This window comes from Macrosteles quadrilineatus, unplaced genomic scaffold, assembly GCF_028750875.1.
Source record: "Macrosteles quadrilineatus isolate MER2022 unplaced genomic scaffold, UCM_ALF_1.0 Scaffold_1__1_contigs__length_201487025, whole genome shotgun sequence".
NCBI classification, from domain to species: Eukaryota; Metazoa; Arthropoda; class Insecta; order Hemiptera; family Cicadellidae; genus Macrosteles; species Macrosteles quadrilineatus.
This window is the reverse complement of record NW_026542594.1, coordinates 148,711,149-148,727,679: the sequence shown is the minus strand read 5'-3', so window position 1 is coordinate 148,727,679 and position 16,531 is coordinate 148,711,149. Positions and strand designations below refer to the sequence as shown.

The window sequence follows — 16,531 nt, the reverse complement described above, 5'->3', positions numbered from 1 at the left end:
CAAAAGGCATTTGATAGAGTCTGTCATGGTACCATGGTTAAAATTTTGACACAGTTTGGTATTAAAGGCAAAGCACTTGATTGGTTCAGATCATATCTAACCGATAGGCAACAATTTGTTGAAATAGCTTCTACAACTGGCGGAAAACAAACAAAAATAAATTCAAAAACACAGTGCATAAAATTTGGAGTCCCACAGGGGTCAATATTAGGCCCATTATTATTCATTATATACATAAATGGAATTAATGATATATTGGTTAATCAGAATGCCAACAAAGTAGTTCTGTATGCAGATGATTCAAATTTGAAAGTTTCAGGACCAACCGATGAACATATTAAAAGATCTGCAGAAGAAGAGTTAAATAACATAGTTTCATTTTTGACAAATCTAAACTTACAGATAAATTTTAATAAAACAAACTTTATAAATTTTAATACAAATAAGAACCAAAATGGGTTTTCAACAGAAATAAAATTAAATGACAACATTATTTCACAAAGTAACGGATGCAAAATTTTTGGGTTTAATTGTGGATTGCAATTTAAACTGGAATAAACATATTAACAAAGTTAAAGGCAAAATGAATTCAGGAATTTATGTCCTTAGAAGATTATCTAAATTTTGTGATTTAGCCACTTTAAAAGTAATATATTTTAGCTTGGTTCACTCACATTTGGCATACAACATTTGTGTATACGGAGCAACAACTCACAAAAACTTAAAAAAGATATTGAAACTCCAAAAGAAATGTATAAGAATCATGCTAGGTTTGAAGTACAAGGCTCATGTAAAGGATAGGTTTAGGGAACTGGGAATTTTGTCGGTGTTTGATTTATATATATATGAATGTGTTATGTATGTAAGACAAAACATGACTAATACTAGTTTTCTTGGCCATAATCATACTTATAACACTAGACACAAAAATGATTTAAAATTAGAAACACATAGATTAGAATTAAAAAAAAGACCACATATAAGGGTGCCAAAATTCTTTAACCCTCCAAGTGTCCATAGTTTAGGCCTTAATGTCCACCTATTTTTGGCGCATTTGCAAGGTTTTATTAAAACGGATCTGAGAAGCTTAAAACAATGTTAATTCTAATGTTCTATATACCATTTTGTTTGGAAAATCATGGGCTTCAATATTATATATAAAACATAAGGAACATTTTTTCAAAAAAAAAATTTTTAGGTAAAAAAAATATAATTTCGAAAATTTTCAAAAAAAAAATAAGTTCGCGCTCAATGAAATTGTATAAATTATAGGCCTATAAATATTTGAAAATAGCCACTTTGTTCTAAATTTTATGAGGATTACAAATATATAATAATATAAGGAAGTATATTTGCAAATGAATAAGTTATGGGCAAAAAACTGATTTCAGTACATAGCGTTTAGCTAAGAATGCATAGCCTAACCATAGCTAGGAATCTGGCTGATAATTTACATCAATATCACTACCTACTTCTTCAGGATCATCAACCAGCACTTCAAAACCACTTAAATCTTCTTATAATGCACCACGTATATCACTACTTTTGATTTTTAACACTAAAACAATGATAAACGTAATAAAACACATCAGTCATCGGTCCGGGGGAACCTAGCTGTTTACAAATACACGCACGTCAGCTGTCTGCTACAATATTTTCGGAACTAAAATGAATAGCGCTTAGAGACAGACCTCTGGAGAAAGCTTAGAATATTACGGAAAGAACGATACCTAACTCGATCCAGTTCAATCCGATTCAGTCAGTCATAGAGCCTTCGCCGTAAACGATGTCTGCGTGTCGAAAAATCGACAAGTAACACTACACAAAGTGTGCTGCTTGTCGAATTTTCGTCAAGTAACACTGGGAGGGTTAATAGATTGCCCGAAAGTTTGAAAAGTGAGACTAACATTAAGAAATTCAATAAAAATTTAAAGGCATTCATGATTGAGAACACTTGTTATTCAATTAATGAGTTTTTAAATAAAATAAGTTAAATGGCGTTGCTGGTAAAATTTGTTGGTAAAAAGAGGTGTTCTGTATTATCCTTGTAAATAGATTAATTTTAATGTACTTATTTTTATTTCTTAGAAATAAGATCTGACACCATTCATTGTACATAAATTGTACATATTATGAATAAAGGCATATTTGATTTTATTTGATTTGAATTATTAATTATTGAATATTGATTCGACAGTGTTAAAGAGAGTCCTCCATTATAATAGTTGAAACATGTTTCTTAAATATTAATTTACAAAATGAAGGATATTTAAAAAATCTTTTGGACTGTAAAAATTTATATTGCCACTGATATCACAATGTCATCAATGTCTGGATTGTTATATCATAGTTGTTGTGCTCGGTCAGGTGATGGAAAATTATCAACAGTCATCAAGAAGAGATCGTTATCAATCAGCCACCTTGAAAGTAAAGGTTTGGAGACAGATCCTGAAAGTGTTCTGTTTGTGTTTTGGTTACAAGTTTTCAAATAACTTAAATTAAAGTGACAAATTTCAATGGATTGCGACTGTGAGTAATACAGGATATTTAGTTACAATAATCAATGGCTAAGATCTTTAGTGTTATTTGTGTTACCAGACAAAAAAAAGAGTATTTAAATATATCGGCAAAGTGAGTTATTGCAAATTGCTTATAAACAGCTAAAACCTTAGACTCTAGTCTAATAAAATAACTTTTTATTTAACTACAATAAAATAATCACTGTGTTTATATTATGCCAATCATATGTGTGTTTATAATGTTTATTACTACATTTTGTTTAGTATTACGTAAAAAAATTATATTTTTAGCTTATTTCCCATCTAGGTAATATTTAGTGAATTTCCCATGTAGGATAATATAGGAATAAGCTACTACCATAGTACTCATGGTAAGACCCGGACCCGGGACAGGTTTACTTTTTGTTTTGAGGTCCCTAGAGGCCAAAAACACCATCTGTTTAAATTCATACATATATATATATACCTATACATTTATTGAGCAAAGCTCTTTGAGATCGGAACTTAGGCAAACTAACTATGTCATCAGATAACTCAATACCGGCTGAACATATTAAAGCCAAACTTTCCAGGGTTATTTTGACAAACAGTGAACATCATGTTATTACACAAACAAATTTCAATTTGGTAATGTCTGTACAAATTAAAACTAATCTAAAATGGCCTTTAACTTAACATTGGCTTTATGGGTTGCTATGATGGTTACCAATTAAAAAAACAACGTAAAAGTAAATAAAGAAAGACTAATGACATTTGGTTATGACAAACCATCTACAGTAAGCTAGAAATTACAAAATACACTACAAAAGAGAACAGTCCAATTAATACCATTGATCATTGACTACTACCATTGACTATTTACTACTCTTAGGTTGTATTATGAGCAATTGTATATATAATAATATGAATGTTTGTTTAGATGTTGTTTTACCATTGGTTTTAATGTTTACTGTCTGGATTTTCAGAGTGATTCATGTTCGAAATGTTTGAGTGTGCTGATGTCGACTAAATGTTTTTTGTGAACATAACAAACAAATAATATCGATGCAAAAAAGAAATAAAAAACAATTTTAATCAGCTGCTTTAACGAGCGAACACAGAATAATAACTTAATTCAATTTTGTTACAAAAGGCTATCACATATTTACATAATTAGGTTATTTTAAAGTTTTATATATTACATTATATTGAATCAATTACCTATTGGTCTGCTTGGAAAATTTTTACACATGATGGTTTTTGAAAAGGGAGACGGATTGCAGTGGCGTAACAAATGTTTACGGGCCCCCCTGCAAACTTATTTTTTGGGCCCCCTCTTATGAGCTATTTTTAGACTACTGATACAACATAATCAAACGCCCTCCCCCTCCCCCCAGAGTTATTTTTGGACCACCGATACAATGATGAAACAGATTAATCATTAAAAGAGCGGTAAATAAATTATGAAAAAAATATTAAATTATGGGTTATGTTCCATAAAAGGGTGTGCTAAGTATTTCAGTCGTGGTTTGATGAAAGTGTTACATCACTACGTCATTATATCAATATTAGTGTTTGTAAATAGTTTTGAAATCAAATAAAAAAAACTTATTTTCCATCCGTCTATCGGAATGTTTATATCAAGGAGGTTAAAAATTTTACATTTAATTTAGGCCTATCACACAATATCAATTTTTATTATATTTTTGTATATATATATATTTTTTTTTTATTATATCAATTTGACTAATTTGTTAATTACAAGGCAAAAAATGTGGCTCGAATTCCCCTATTAACCCCCTTAGGCCCCTTAGTTGCCTTTTGCTGTATTGGCTATTAATTAACATCTGTGTCTAACGAATATGTTGGCCTTAGTCCCTTTCAAAACTAAAAGGTTGGGCCACTCATCCTACACTCATCTCCATTAATTCTTGGCTTAAAATACCTACATTGGTATGGTTGCCATTTCAAAGTAAAGTATTAAAGTCAATCAATCAATTATTTAAGATGGGGACGCCACTATGTGCGAATTTTAAACCAAATATGACTGAAGGATGAGAAAGTATTAATTTATTAGGTTAGTTTAATCTTTGGTTAAAATTAACTCATATACTAAAAGCTGGTTAATTTAATAGATTGACGTACTTTTATCACAGGCTAAAATAGCCTATTGCATTTTTTATTTTATCTTTGTATGGATTTCAAGTGTCTTATTATGTTGTAAGCGTTTGTCTTACAACAAATGTCTTTAGTATTGGTTAATTGTGAGGTAAAATAAGATATGGGCTAACGAACACAGTGAGTAGAGTAGCAGTATTTTGTATTTAACAAAATACAATCAATATTAAGACAAAACTAAAATGTAAAATAACACAATATTAAAAGCCCCAGCCAACGTTCATGACTCCAGGCTCCAAAGTAACAAAATGTTTGCAGACGAAATAAGCAGTGTACGAAATAACCGAGAAGTAAAATATTTCTCAGTGACAAAAGTAAGATTGCATAATAATCAAAGACCCACGTTTTATAACACGTTTAATTTGTTACCCTGGTCCGTTATCACTGAAGAGGCCTAACGAAATTAAACGATAACTGATAACAACATATTATTAATAACATCAATGTTATTACTTGTTCAATACAATTATTGAATGATTGATAATACATTTAAATAAGAATGAACTCTAACTTTTCGGCCCCACTCGTCTCACGGGCCTCTCTGCTCACTGTTTCTCGCTCACCGGTTCGCGGGCCCCCTCAGCTCCCCCCCCCCCCCAATTGCGGGCCCTGCGGGCCCTTCTGTTACCCCACTGACGGATTGACATACAGATAAAAAGAAAAACATATAGTGAAAATTAAATTATTCTGTGGACAAATATCAGTGAAAATATACTGAATTGTTACAATACAAAATGTAAATCTTCAGTATAAACAAGTCTCAAAAGTAGTAGCAGTAGTATTTTTCATGGTTATATAAATAAAATTGAATACATATTTCTTACGTTATTGTAAATATAAACAGTTTAAATATTTGTTTTACTTTCTTAGCTTAATATAGATTTCAAACCATTAACCTTTTGAGGACAAATTTTTTTTCCATTTTTCGGTGAATATAGTTTGCCATTCGGGAAAAATGGCGTCCGGCGACCTATACGCTCCATTCGACTGCAAAGGGTTAAAAAGGTAAAGTTGCTCAAAACGATCAAATAACCGGATGTGTTCTTTCACATTATAACAAACATAAACACGTGTTTCTATAACTGTTAAAAAATATAAGCTTATTATAAGGCTGTAAAGTGGGCTGTCAGGTACTTTTAAAAACCTAATTATTGTGCTGCAAAATTTATTTGAAATATTTCTGGTCTTAAAACTGATCAATATTCAATGTGAACTAGAATGCTCACATCATAGAATGATGATGATAGAATGATAGAATGATCATGCTGCTCCGCAGCGTTAAAATAAATATAATATCCAAGTAATAATCAAATTTATGATTTTTGATTGAGTAATACAGTATCTTGAGCTTAACTGATTTAAACAATCAATAGCTCAAATTGATGCCTATAATTTACTGATTATTTTGAGTCTAAAACATATAAAAAACATGACAAATATCGGAGCCATTGATTTTTAATCATAGAAAACCATATGAAAAATAATTTTTATGTTAATTGTTCACCTATTTTGCTTGAAACTTGTCCTATTTGAATAACTCATAGCTTAAATGAAAGCTGGCATTTCACTGAAGGTTCTTAGGCCATAAATATGTAGGATTATATAATTATAACTGAAAATGAAGTAAGAATTTGAAAATGAATCAAGTTATGTTATGTCAAGTTATGTAAGTTATGTTTTTTGGTCGAGTAATACAGTAGGTATATGCCGATACTTGATGTAAAATCTTTGCGTAACGAACTCGGAAAAAAAAAATTAACTCCCAAAAGAAATATATGGAGAGCAAATTTCATTTAAGTATAAGCGAAGTAGGATTATATAAGAATATATGCCAATGCTTGATGGCAAATCTTTGTGCATACTTTCAATTTGAGACCTCAATCATGAAAATCGGTCGGGTAGAAGAGCCAAACGAACTCGGTAAAGAAAAACAAAATTTAACTCCCATAAGAAATACATGGAGAGCAAATTTCGTTCACGTATAGGCCGAGTGAGATTATAAATAAATATATGCCGATGCTTGATGGCAAATCTTTCGAGAATACTTTCAATTTGAGACCTCAATCATGAAAATCGGTTGTGTAGAAGAGCTCAACGAACTCGGAAAAGAAAAACCAATTTTTTTTTTAAATATATAAGATAATTAGGCCTATGTCTAAACAATATTAAATAAACATGCACCATGTTTATTAAGTTATTAAATAATGCAACATGTTTATTAAATTATTAAATAATGCACCATGTTAAATAAACATGTTGAATCAACTATTAGAATACATCTGTCGCAGCAAACCTGCCAACTAAGCGTATTTCCATAAATTTTTATTTGATTTTTCATCAAATATTTCCTTAAACACCAGATTTATTCCCTATTTGAAATATATAAAATTTAACAAGTAGGAAAAAAAAATAAATAATTCTCAAAATCAATCAAAATAACCAGTATTCTACAACAGTTTAGTGTAGGCCTATAGTTTTTACAATTTTTTCAATTTTTACCTCAACCTTTAAGCGTACAATATAAAAACTATTTTTGCGCTTCACATGATGCGTGCAATGAAAGTCAACTATTTTCATTTTTTAGAATACAAATTCTAAAAACCCCAATTTTTTTAAAATGTTTGAGCTCTATAACACTTGTCCCTTCTACCCGATTTTGCTAGTTCGTGACCTCATTCAAGATTCTCCTGCCCCTCACATTCATGCCAAATATCACCAAAATCGAACCACAAATTGCTACAGATTATATCAAATTAATTGGCCAATCTAATTATATAAAAACTATTATTTGAAATATAAGTACAAAACAAGCATTTAAAATCATACCAGGTGAGATGATGAGGAGACCTAAGACAACAAGTGGCAAGTATCTCATCATGTCTGTAGTACTACACTAACTACACACACACAGTCTGGCACGTGGCCAGCAGACAGCCTCACAACTTCAGTCAGGTTATTTTGGTTTAGCCAAGCCAACTAATTGACAATTGTCTCAGGGCTCCCGTTTCCAACAATAATCAAAATCAATTATGTGGGTGTACTTCAAAATACCGAGGCAAATATGATTAAGAAGTTTACATTTGAAATGAAGGGAAAATCCTTTATTTCCACAGGCAAAGTTAGGGCCACATGGCCCTTTCTTACACTTAACCTGCAAAGTGGTTACATTGATCTGATTTTAAGTTATTATTGTCCAAATTGAGCTATTATTGCAGACAAAATAATGGTATATCAGTATTATCAACACCTTTGCTTACAATAATAAACCAAATAAAACTAAACTATCCTCACAAAACCGTGGGTCTGTGGTTTAAGTCTCCGTTTAAATTAAACTATGTTTTGGGAAATGTTCCACATACCTGTAGCTGACTGGTCTGTCTTTATCACTGGAACAGGCGCTACTATTTCTTCTTTGAGTTGTTCCTTAATCTTTATTGGTTCAGTCTTAACTTCAGCTTTCACCTTTTGCACTTTGGGAACTGCTTTAGATCTTTTTGATGAGAGGACACTGTGTCACAAAAAAATATTGTTATATTTTTGTATCTTACATCTAATTCACTTATCATTCATTAGACATGTATTAGTATCACTCTTGTAATTAAAGCCTACAAGACATGTCACCATGGAATGAATGTATTACTAAACAATATGAACATCCAACACAAAAAGGAATTTAAGACTTGATACACTAATGCACAAAAAGAAGGAATCCAGCTATTTTCAGTGGATGGATTTAAGCTAGCTGAACTCTTTTGGTTTAAACACACACATAAATCTCCTCAATGGGCTCACATTGCTTTTACTTCAGAAACTATGTAATACACAAACTGGTAACTGTTTACAGGCCTGGAATAATCCTCTATAATGAATACCCAAGGCTAAACATGGGCCCCCTCCCCATTCATGAGGGGGGGGGGTTAAATAGTTATTACCACCTGTGAGGGGAGGGGACACAATAAGTTCCTTTTCCTAAGTATTGCATGTTTGAGGTTTAAATACATTAGATAGTAACAAAAACAAGGTTTAGACCATTCCCTTACAAAAAGATGCCAACATTTATGAAGGGAAACAGATTTCCAAGAATTGCAGAGTCTCAAATTTCATTTAGTCCATATTTTTCCACAGCAAACATAACAGAATCTGAATGGGTATGTCAAGAAAGACAATTGATTAATAATAGAGTCCCGCAAACTCGGCGTAATGTGGACTGGAAGGGTGCCGAGTTTGTGAAATGCTGGGTTATTGGAAACTAGGGTTAAACATAAGAACAATACAATTTTTAAGCTTTTTAACCGCCTTTTTATTATTTATATTACAAGTCAGTATTAGGTCATCAGATATAGTACAACAAATCCGAACAAAGTTGCAAATGATTTGACTTGAGCTGGTCGAGTCCATGTTTAACTCGAACTAAAAAAATCGCTAATTTTCTGAGCCAGGTGATGGCTGATTTATCCAGACTGCCGGGTTATCGAGTGCCGAGTTTCCGGGTCTCTACCGTAGTTTTAAAAAAGATCAAAAAAAGAAATATTAATGGAAATCAGTTTTTTGTGTTTTTTTATTTATTTGGATCATGAATATAATTGTAACTACTTCATTCATTAAAAATATTGTTGATTCCCCTTGAACATCCAAGTCCGCTAACACCCTCGGCAATGGCCAAAGGAGTTCTATTGGGTATAATGTCCCTGATTGTTTACACCTTCAAAATTTGTTATATCCCTAAATAACACTCTGAAATGCATAAGTACAATAGTTGCAGTATAAATTAAATTAACACAATCATAATAACTGAGTGTAGCAGTGTACAAAGATTAGCCTACTTGGATGCCTATTTGCATTTTTCAAGTAATTGTAATGAATCTAAATCACACTTTGAGATTTACCTTTTGGGAGGAGGAAGAATTATTTCAGGCTCCGGAAGCTTTTGAGGCTCAGTTGGTGTAGGGTTTATACTGCCCTCTACATTCAAACTTTTTAAGACATCGTAGTTTATTTTGCTAGAAATCTTTTTTTCTTGGAGCATTTTTTCAATAGCTTCACCTAAAAAAATATGTTACTGAATTACAGTGTTACAAATGAATCTGCTTACTTGAGTAAAGTCCAGCAATCTTGGCATCTGATAACCGGCCTCATTGCAGGCCAGTGGTTGATGTGCTATGAGCCTGAGAGACATTATTGCGCCCTCTCCACAGTCCTTGCGGAGGAATTTTTCTCTTCCTTGCATGCCCAACAAACCTAGAAAACCTCTTCCGTCCCTGGCCTTTTCATTGAGACAAACTTAGCCAGTCAGTCAGTTGCATTTGCATTACTATAGGTTAAGTTTGGAATAAACTAAGTCATGTATTTTTAACAAGCTGAATTCAGGTATTTAACATTTATTGTGTTTGAAATTTAGTTTGTTCTATACACGAGAAGTTAAATTAAACACAACATATTACGTCTAATTTTGATTTGTAGCCCTTTTCCCAAATAAGTCGACATTTCCCAAACTCGTCAATTTTCTGGTCTACATTACATGGAGTTTGTGAGACTTTGCTGTAATTATTTTATGACTTTCCCTCACCTATTACTGTATACTAAAGCCAAATGAAAAAAACAGACACAGAATTTCAATTTCTTTAGCGTATCTGAGGAGAGAAGTAGCAAAAAATCCTTGTCAAAAGGAATTGAAACTAATAAGATTTTTTTAATCATATTTATATCTGCTGTCATTGGTAAGCGTAAAAGGCGAACAACGGGTTTCAATCTCTCTGGGAGAAAATTTCTGTCCGAGTAGCACTTCAACTTAAGCAAGACCATAAAATTGTATCTTATTTTTGTTTAATTGCATACTTTCACATTATAGAGTTGTACGATCTGGTGTTGTCTATGGTTTACTATAAACATTTTTTTTTTAATTATAAAATGCCTGTTTATGATTGTTTTAACGATTAATCCCAATTAACCACAACCAAACAAGGCTCGGTCCCCCGGTACTGTTTTTATAACACACAGAACCACGTACTTACCAGCTGAACTTGCAGCAAGAGTATTCTTGTTTTTCTTTCCCGTAACTTTTCTTTTCTTTTTTTCTGGCTTACCTTCCTCTCTTTCTTTCTCGAGTCTTTCTTCCTTTTCTATAATATAACAAAAATATTGTAATACAAACGTCATAAAAACAAATCGCCATAACAGCTATATACTTGAGAGTAATGCTCATAAAAGTGTTTTCACCACACTATGATGTTTTTAGCTGATTTACAAACGTTAATTGGAGGCTGAAAGTTACGATTTGCTGTCCATGCCAGCTGTTGTCGTCATTTGGGGCCCGAGCAGGTTTTTACATCCCTCGGAAAATCAGCTGCTCGCTTACTTTCTTAAAACATTAATGCATATTAAATACACAACCAGTGTCCACAGCATTGCAATAGAATTGTTTTATTGTCACCGCTGCCTAGCAGCTATTTATTATTATTTTTGCTGATTCATCAAATAATTTCTTTACATAACCTTAAAGTTGTAGTTGTGTTGACTACAATATGCATTATTATTGTGGTGAATAGTGGTAATAGGGTATAGTGTGGTGAAAAATAGCATTCGTACCACGGACCGAAATGGTTTTGCTGCTCTCGATCGTTTTAAGTTCATGGCTTCATCTCGAACTTAAAAACCATCTCAGGCTGTAAAAACCTCATTTTCGGCCCTAGGTACAAAATATACTATTACATCACCTCTGATTCCTTTGTATATCTGTCAGTTAGATATTTTTCAAGCCAATACTTCCTTTTAAGTCCATATTCCTATAATATGTAGGTATAAACAAAATTTCCTGAATGACAAATTTACAGTTCCATAATCTACGTGATTTTTGTGATAAAAACCAATCATTGTTACGAGTAATACTTTGCTTAAACATCCATGTTACCTTTCTGCTCTCGTAAGTAATCGGCGTTCATCGCCATCCAGATCTTATCCTTGTTGCTTGCGTCATGCTCAGACATGATGTACTGGTCAATGTCGTCATCATCAATGCCTACCAAGTCCAGCTCCCCCGACTCATCACCAAACTGCTTTTCCGTCGTCCCTGAGTCAGCCTTGTTAGATTCTAACCCCATCAATGCTGCTGTTGGACCTACAAAAAGTTATTTTGTTAAAAACACTCGTAAAATCAAAATTTAAAAAATCTTTGAAATGGTTTTTATCTTTAGTGATCAGCTTTTGCCTTAGACATTTTTGGACAAAATTAAATTTTAGTACAAATTGAGTTTTTGATAAATCAAATGTAAAATCATATCTCTTGATAGGGGGGAAAACCTCATTTTTTGTTTAACTGAGCTATACGAAAAAGAATTATTTTCCTATACAAAGTGATGAAAAGTTATTGGGTATGCAACTAGACATATTTTAAACCAAATGAAAAAGAAGGTTGGGTGAGGAATGATATGCATTGCATTTTGTATCTGACAAAGAACAGCTTTTTGTCTAGCCAGGACTATTTATTACAAGTCTAATAATCACGGACAGATCAAACTGGTAACACTTTTATTTGTTGGGTGAGAACTATAACTACTCAGCTACCCATATTACTACGCTGTACTAAGTTGAACAGCTATAGTCAGTTTTCGATTTTAGTTTGTGTGTTATGATGCTTGAGAAAGCATCATGTCCAAAAGACTGTATCCATTGTTTTTGTATCTGATACAGAGAACAGTTTAGTACCTAATCCCACAGGTTGTGTTGTTTCCTTCTCAGCATCCTCTGTGGTCAAACAGTCGTGTATGACGCCTAGTGTAGATTGAGTCACAAACTTGTCCGTATCTACTTCTTCTACTGTAAAAAAAAACAAGTTTGTTACGAAACAGTCAAACCTTATTAAGTTCTGCAGGGATAGAACAAGATAAAGATTACTGGAGCTAATGGCAAATTATATGAAATGGAATAATTATTTTGCACACTATGTCAACTGAACTGTAATTGTTCTTGTAAATTCATTATATTATATAGCTTATCTCTGTGTTCTATAAGTGTACAAAGGTAAAGTTTTTATAAGGGTGACTGACAAGTTAACCTGTTAGAAAGAGACAACCATTAGGCCTACAGAATTAACTAGATGGAGAGTTGGAGGTAGAGAGTGTAATAAGGCAAAGCAATTATATTTTTCAATGAATTTCCCTGTAGGAATATGACAGGTGTTGAAGGTTGTACTCCAGGACATTTAAATGTACATGAATGACTATTGGTAAACAAATGTTTATTTGGTTGTTGAGTATTAACTTTTAAACCTATGAGAATAAAATGTTATGGCTGCAGCGCCCAAAGTCGCCCCCCCCCCCCCTCGTTGTCTGAAACACATAAAATATGTCAGTTATTAGTGTTCTAACTCAAAAAGGTTGTCATCTTTAGACTAAGATTTTCAAAAGTACCTGAACTTATGCATTGCTTTGCTATGTATGATAAACTTATAATACCGTACATTTGATTTTGAAGACAACATACCACTTCCTCCATCTGTACTCGATGTTAAACTTAGGTTCTTTTCACTCAAAACTGGCCGTTTGAGAGCTCTCCTTTCTTCTAGTTTCCTCTCTATTTCCCGTTGGAGCTGTGATATCTGAGAGCTGGAGGAGCTCTCAGTCTCCATATCATCTATCATCTTCTGCAGCCGCTCAGCCCTCTCTCTGTCTTTGGCTCTCGCTGCCTTGTACGAAGGAGGGTCCTGTTCCTCCTCTAGGTCTACGTTCATAAACTCATCCAATGTGAGCGAACTAGACGGTGTCTCTCCAAACTCAACCAATCTATGGATCAAATACAAATTACTATAATGGTAAAGAAACTAGAAAATAGGGATGGATCGATGTTAAAAGTCAATTCCGAGTACATTGATTCCAACCTTATGTCTTATGATGCAAATAAATAGCTGCATTGGCCTTGTCTTGGTTGAAAAATATTACAATTTGGTACAGAGTTTAAAAGTAACAGTATTATATTAAATTTTTGATTTACTACCCTTTTATATTCATTTTAAAAATTCTTCTTCAATGCCTTACAGCATACAGCTTAAGTGACTATCTCGGGCCCTAGACGTTTGCTAAGAAAATCAAGATAAGCAGGCTTGGATATACTGGAACAAAAAAACATGTAGCATAAAGACTTCTACAAAAACCTAACTGAAGGACTAGAAGGAAATACAAGTGTGATGCTGAAGTAGGACAGAAAAACATTATTAAAACAAAGAAATACAAAGATACTCATGTATGTATTATACACAACGGAGCCACAGATTAAAAAACTTTGAATGATGGAGAACAATAATAAATTTTAACTAATGAAATAGTAAATTTTACCAAAAGCATAATGATAAATGTATATTGTTAAAGAAATTAGAATACTATTTACCTTTTCCTCAGGGTGCTTTCATGAATATGAACAATTTTTACAATGTCGCCAACAGTTCTGTTGAAGTCATGTAATCTTGCTGCCATTAGTAAAGCTGAAATCAATTACGTCTGAATTAAAGAAAGCAACATTTAACACATTTAAACAATAATTATGCTTTATGCCACACTACAAGGTTTTAACGAACTTCCCACGCAAGGATTTAGTCCAGAAAACAGCTGTTTACACTAGGTTAATCTAATGGGGTTCATTACGTACTACTGTACTGTAAAGCGTTTTTACCTGACACCAAACAGCTGATTATATTTGGCAATGAGTGGTTATAAACAAAAACATAACCTATCTTAGAGGTTATGAGTAGTGATTGTTTGTCCTTCTTGTCGGTGGGAATAAAGATTTGTACAGATATTTTATTGTTAAGTTATCTTAGAGTAGTGTGGTGTAAAATTTTGTACGTCACTCGTCCAAAATGTGTTTACCGGCCTCAAATAGTAATCCCGCACTCGCCTTTGTCTCGCACGGGAACGACCACACTCGTCCGGTAAACACCTATTTTCAGGAGTAGTAACGTAATACATTATTACCTTCATTAATCAGCTCAAGAGCTGTAATTGTTTGACACAATACACCACAATACAACCATCAGACACATGTAGATCTCGGCTGAAGCAGCACCGTCGAAGTTAAACCAATAAAATGCACAAATATTTACACTACGATTAGACATTAAAAAATGTGGTATATTGTACACATGGTAGTGTACTGTGTGTATTTGTTCATATCTAATCAAAAAAGACAATCAGTGTAAAATAAGTATAAAATTTTCTAAATTGCCACGCCTAACATTGATAGAGGCAGACAAAATTGTTTAGTGGGAAGCTCTAGTTTTTTATCACTGTTGCAGAGAAGTAATGGGGAATTATTTAGAAGATAAAACATTTTCACTTTAATACACGGCCATCTAATAGAATATTAGAATATTAGACCCATATCTCTATTAGACTTACCTGCTCCACAGAGGCCCGATGGTCGGCGACCATAGTGAATGTTGTCTTTCTTCATCCTCTGTACTAGCCTCAGCGCCGTCATGGTCACTTCATGAGTCTTATCCCCAAACTCCAGATTATTGGCATAACGTAACACATAGAGGCAAGGATCTGTCAACAAAAGTTTCAATTCTCACTTAAATTGCACACTAACATTTTCTATTTATTTGTGCATTGACAATTGTTTATACAACCGACAACGTGGTAATTTCTTCACAATGATTTGCTTTTATAATTGCATACAGGTGCTAATGATTTATAGTTAATAAAAAAAAATGATTTAAAGTTTCGCATGGACTCAGTTCCTAAATTTTAAAAGCGGTTATGCACATTTAACTTATAGACATCTGTGTTGTATTTAAGGGTTGATTGTAAACCAAGGTCTCCAATCTCCACCCAATATGCACATTTTAAAGGTCTCAACACTTTCCTTAATTCACTTGGGTTAACTGGCATGTGATTTCAATGCGGATAATGTCTTAAACCACAGAAATTTGTGATTTATAATTTTTTTTGTTGCTCATCATTTGCATTGATTTTTCCTTACATTGTTAATTGTTATCAGCTACTACAAGACTAAAACCATCGTATAGGGGAGGTTTACTATAGTTCAAGTAAAGAAGACGCTAAGGTGTCAGATTTGAAATACTGTCAGATGGGAGCTCTTTGGAGGCCTTCGAACAAAAATAGTATTAGAAAATCACAATTAATTTTAAAGTGAATAAACAGTACCAGCAATTTGACAGATACTTTCTCCCATTAGCTTGTCATCAACTTTTATGATGGGTAAGCGGTGGGATCATATTTTATAACGTCTGCAAAACAAGTTGCATTTACTGTTAAATAATTTTTACTGCAATGGGGGGTTGCCCTTTTTTTAAATTATATTAGGACCATAACATACTAACTTTTATGAAAAACGGATTTTTTCATAAATCCTATTTCCCGTTAGGACTATTTTACAAGGTTTTATGGGAAAATAACATAAGTTTCAATAACTTTTGAACCATAATGATTACAGTGTTGGGGTGGTTGCACTATTTTGTTTAGAATTATAAGAACCATAACATACAAATTTTAATCAAAACCGGTTTTATGAGAAAATAACAATAGTAACAATAACTTTTGAACCGTAATTTTTACAGAAACGCGAATCGTACCATTTTGTTCACAATTTAAATGGCTACAACATACTAAATGTTTATCAAAACCATTCGGGCCATTTTCGAGAACATTTGATTATTCCGATATTTTATAGGTTTTATGTGAAAATCACCATTAAAAATAAAAAATTCTCATGGATTAGTACCTGCATACCAAATTTCATCTAAATCGGACTACAGGTGTGGTCTGTAGCTCTATACACATCCACACATACAGACATACACAAACACACACAAACACACGGACAGACATCACTTCGAAAACCAG

The 16,531-nt window shown here is 32.9% G+C and overlaps 1 protein-coding gene across 1 annotated transcript in view; it reads right to left on the bottom strand.

Moving 5' to 3' along the window:
* LOC128987129 (transcription factor IIIB 90 kDa subunit) overlaps window positions 1–16,531 on the bottom strand; it is a 73,483-nt gene that overhangs the window by 4,092 nt on the left and 52,860 nt on the right. Inside the window, exons 6-13 of the mRNA XM_054407851.1 lie at window positions 15,062–15,211; window positions 14,055–14,148; window positions 13,155–13,453; window positions 12,378–12,488; window positions 11,584–11,790; window positions 10,688–10,795; window positions 9,563–9,719; window positions 8,036–8,184 (exon numbers count right to left, since the gene is read on the bottom strand). Coding sequence (XP_054263826.1) covers window positions 8,036–8,184; window positions 9,563–9,719; window positions 10,688–10,795; window positions 11,584–11,790; window positions 12,378–12,488; window positions 13,155–13,453; window positions 14,055–14,148; window positions 15,062–15,211 — 1,275 coding nt within the window. The remainder of the gene's footprint in view (window positions 1–8,035; window positions 8,185–9,562; window positions 9,720–10,687; window positions 10,796–11,583; window positions 11,791–12,377; window positions 12,489–13,154; window positions 13,454–14,054; window positions 14,149–15,061; window positions 15,212–16,531) is intronic.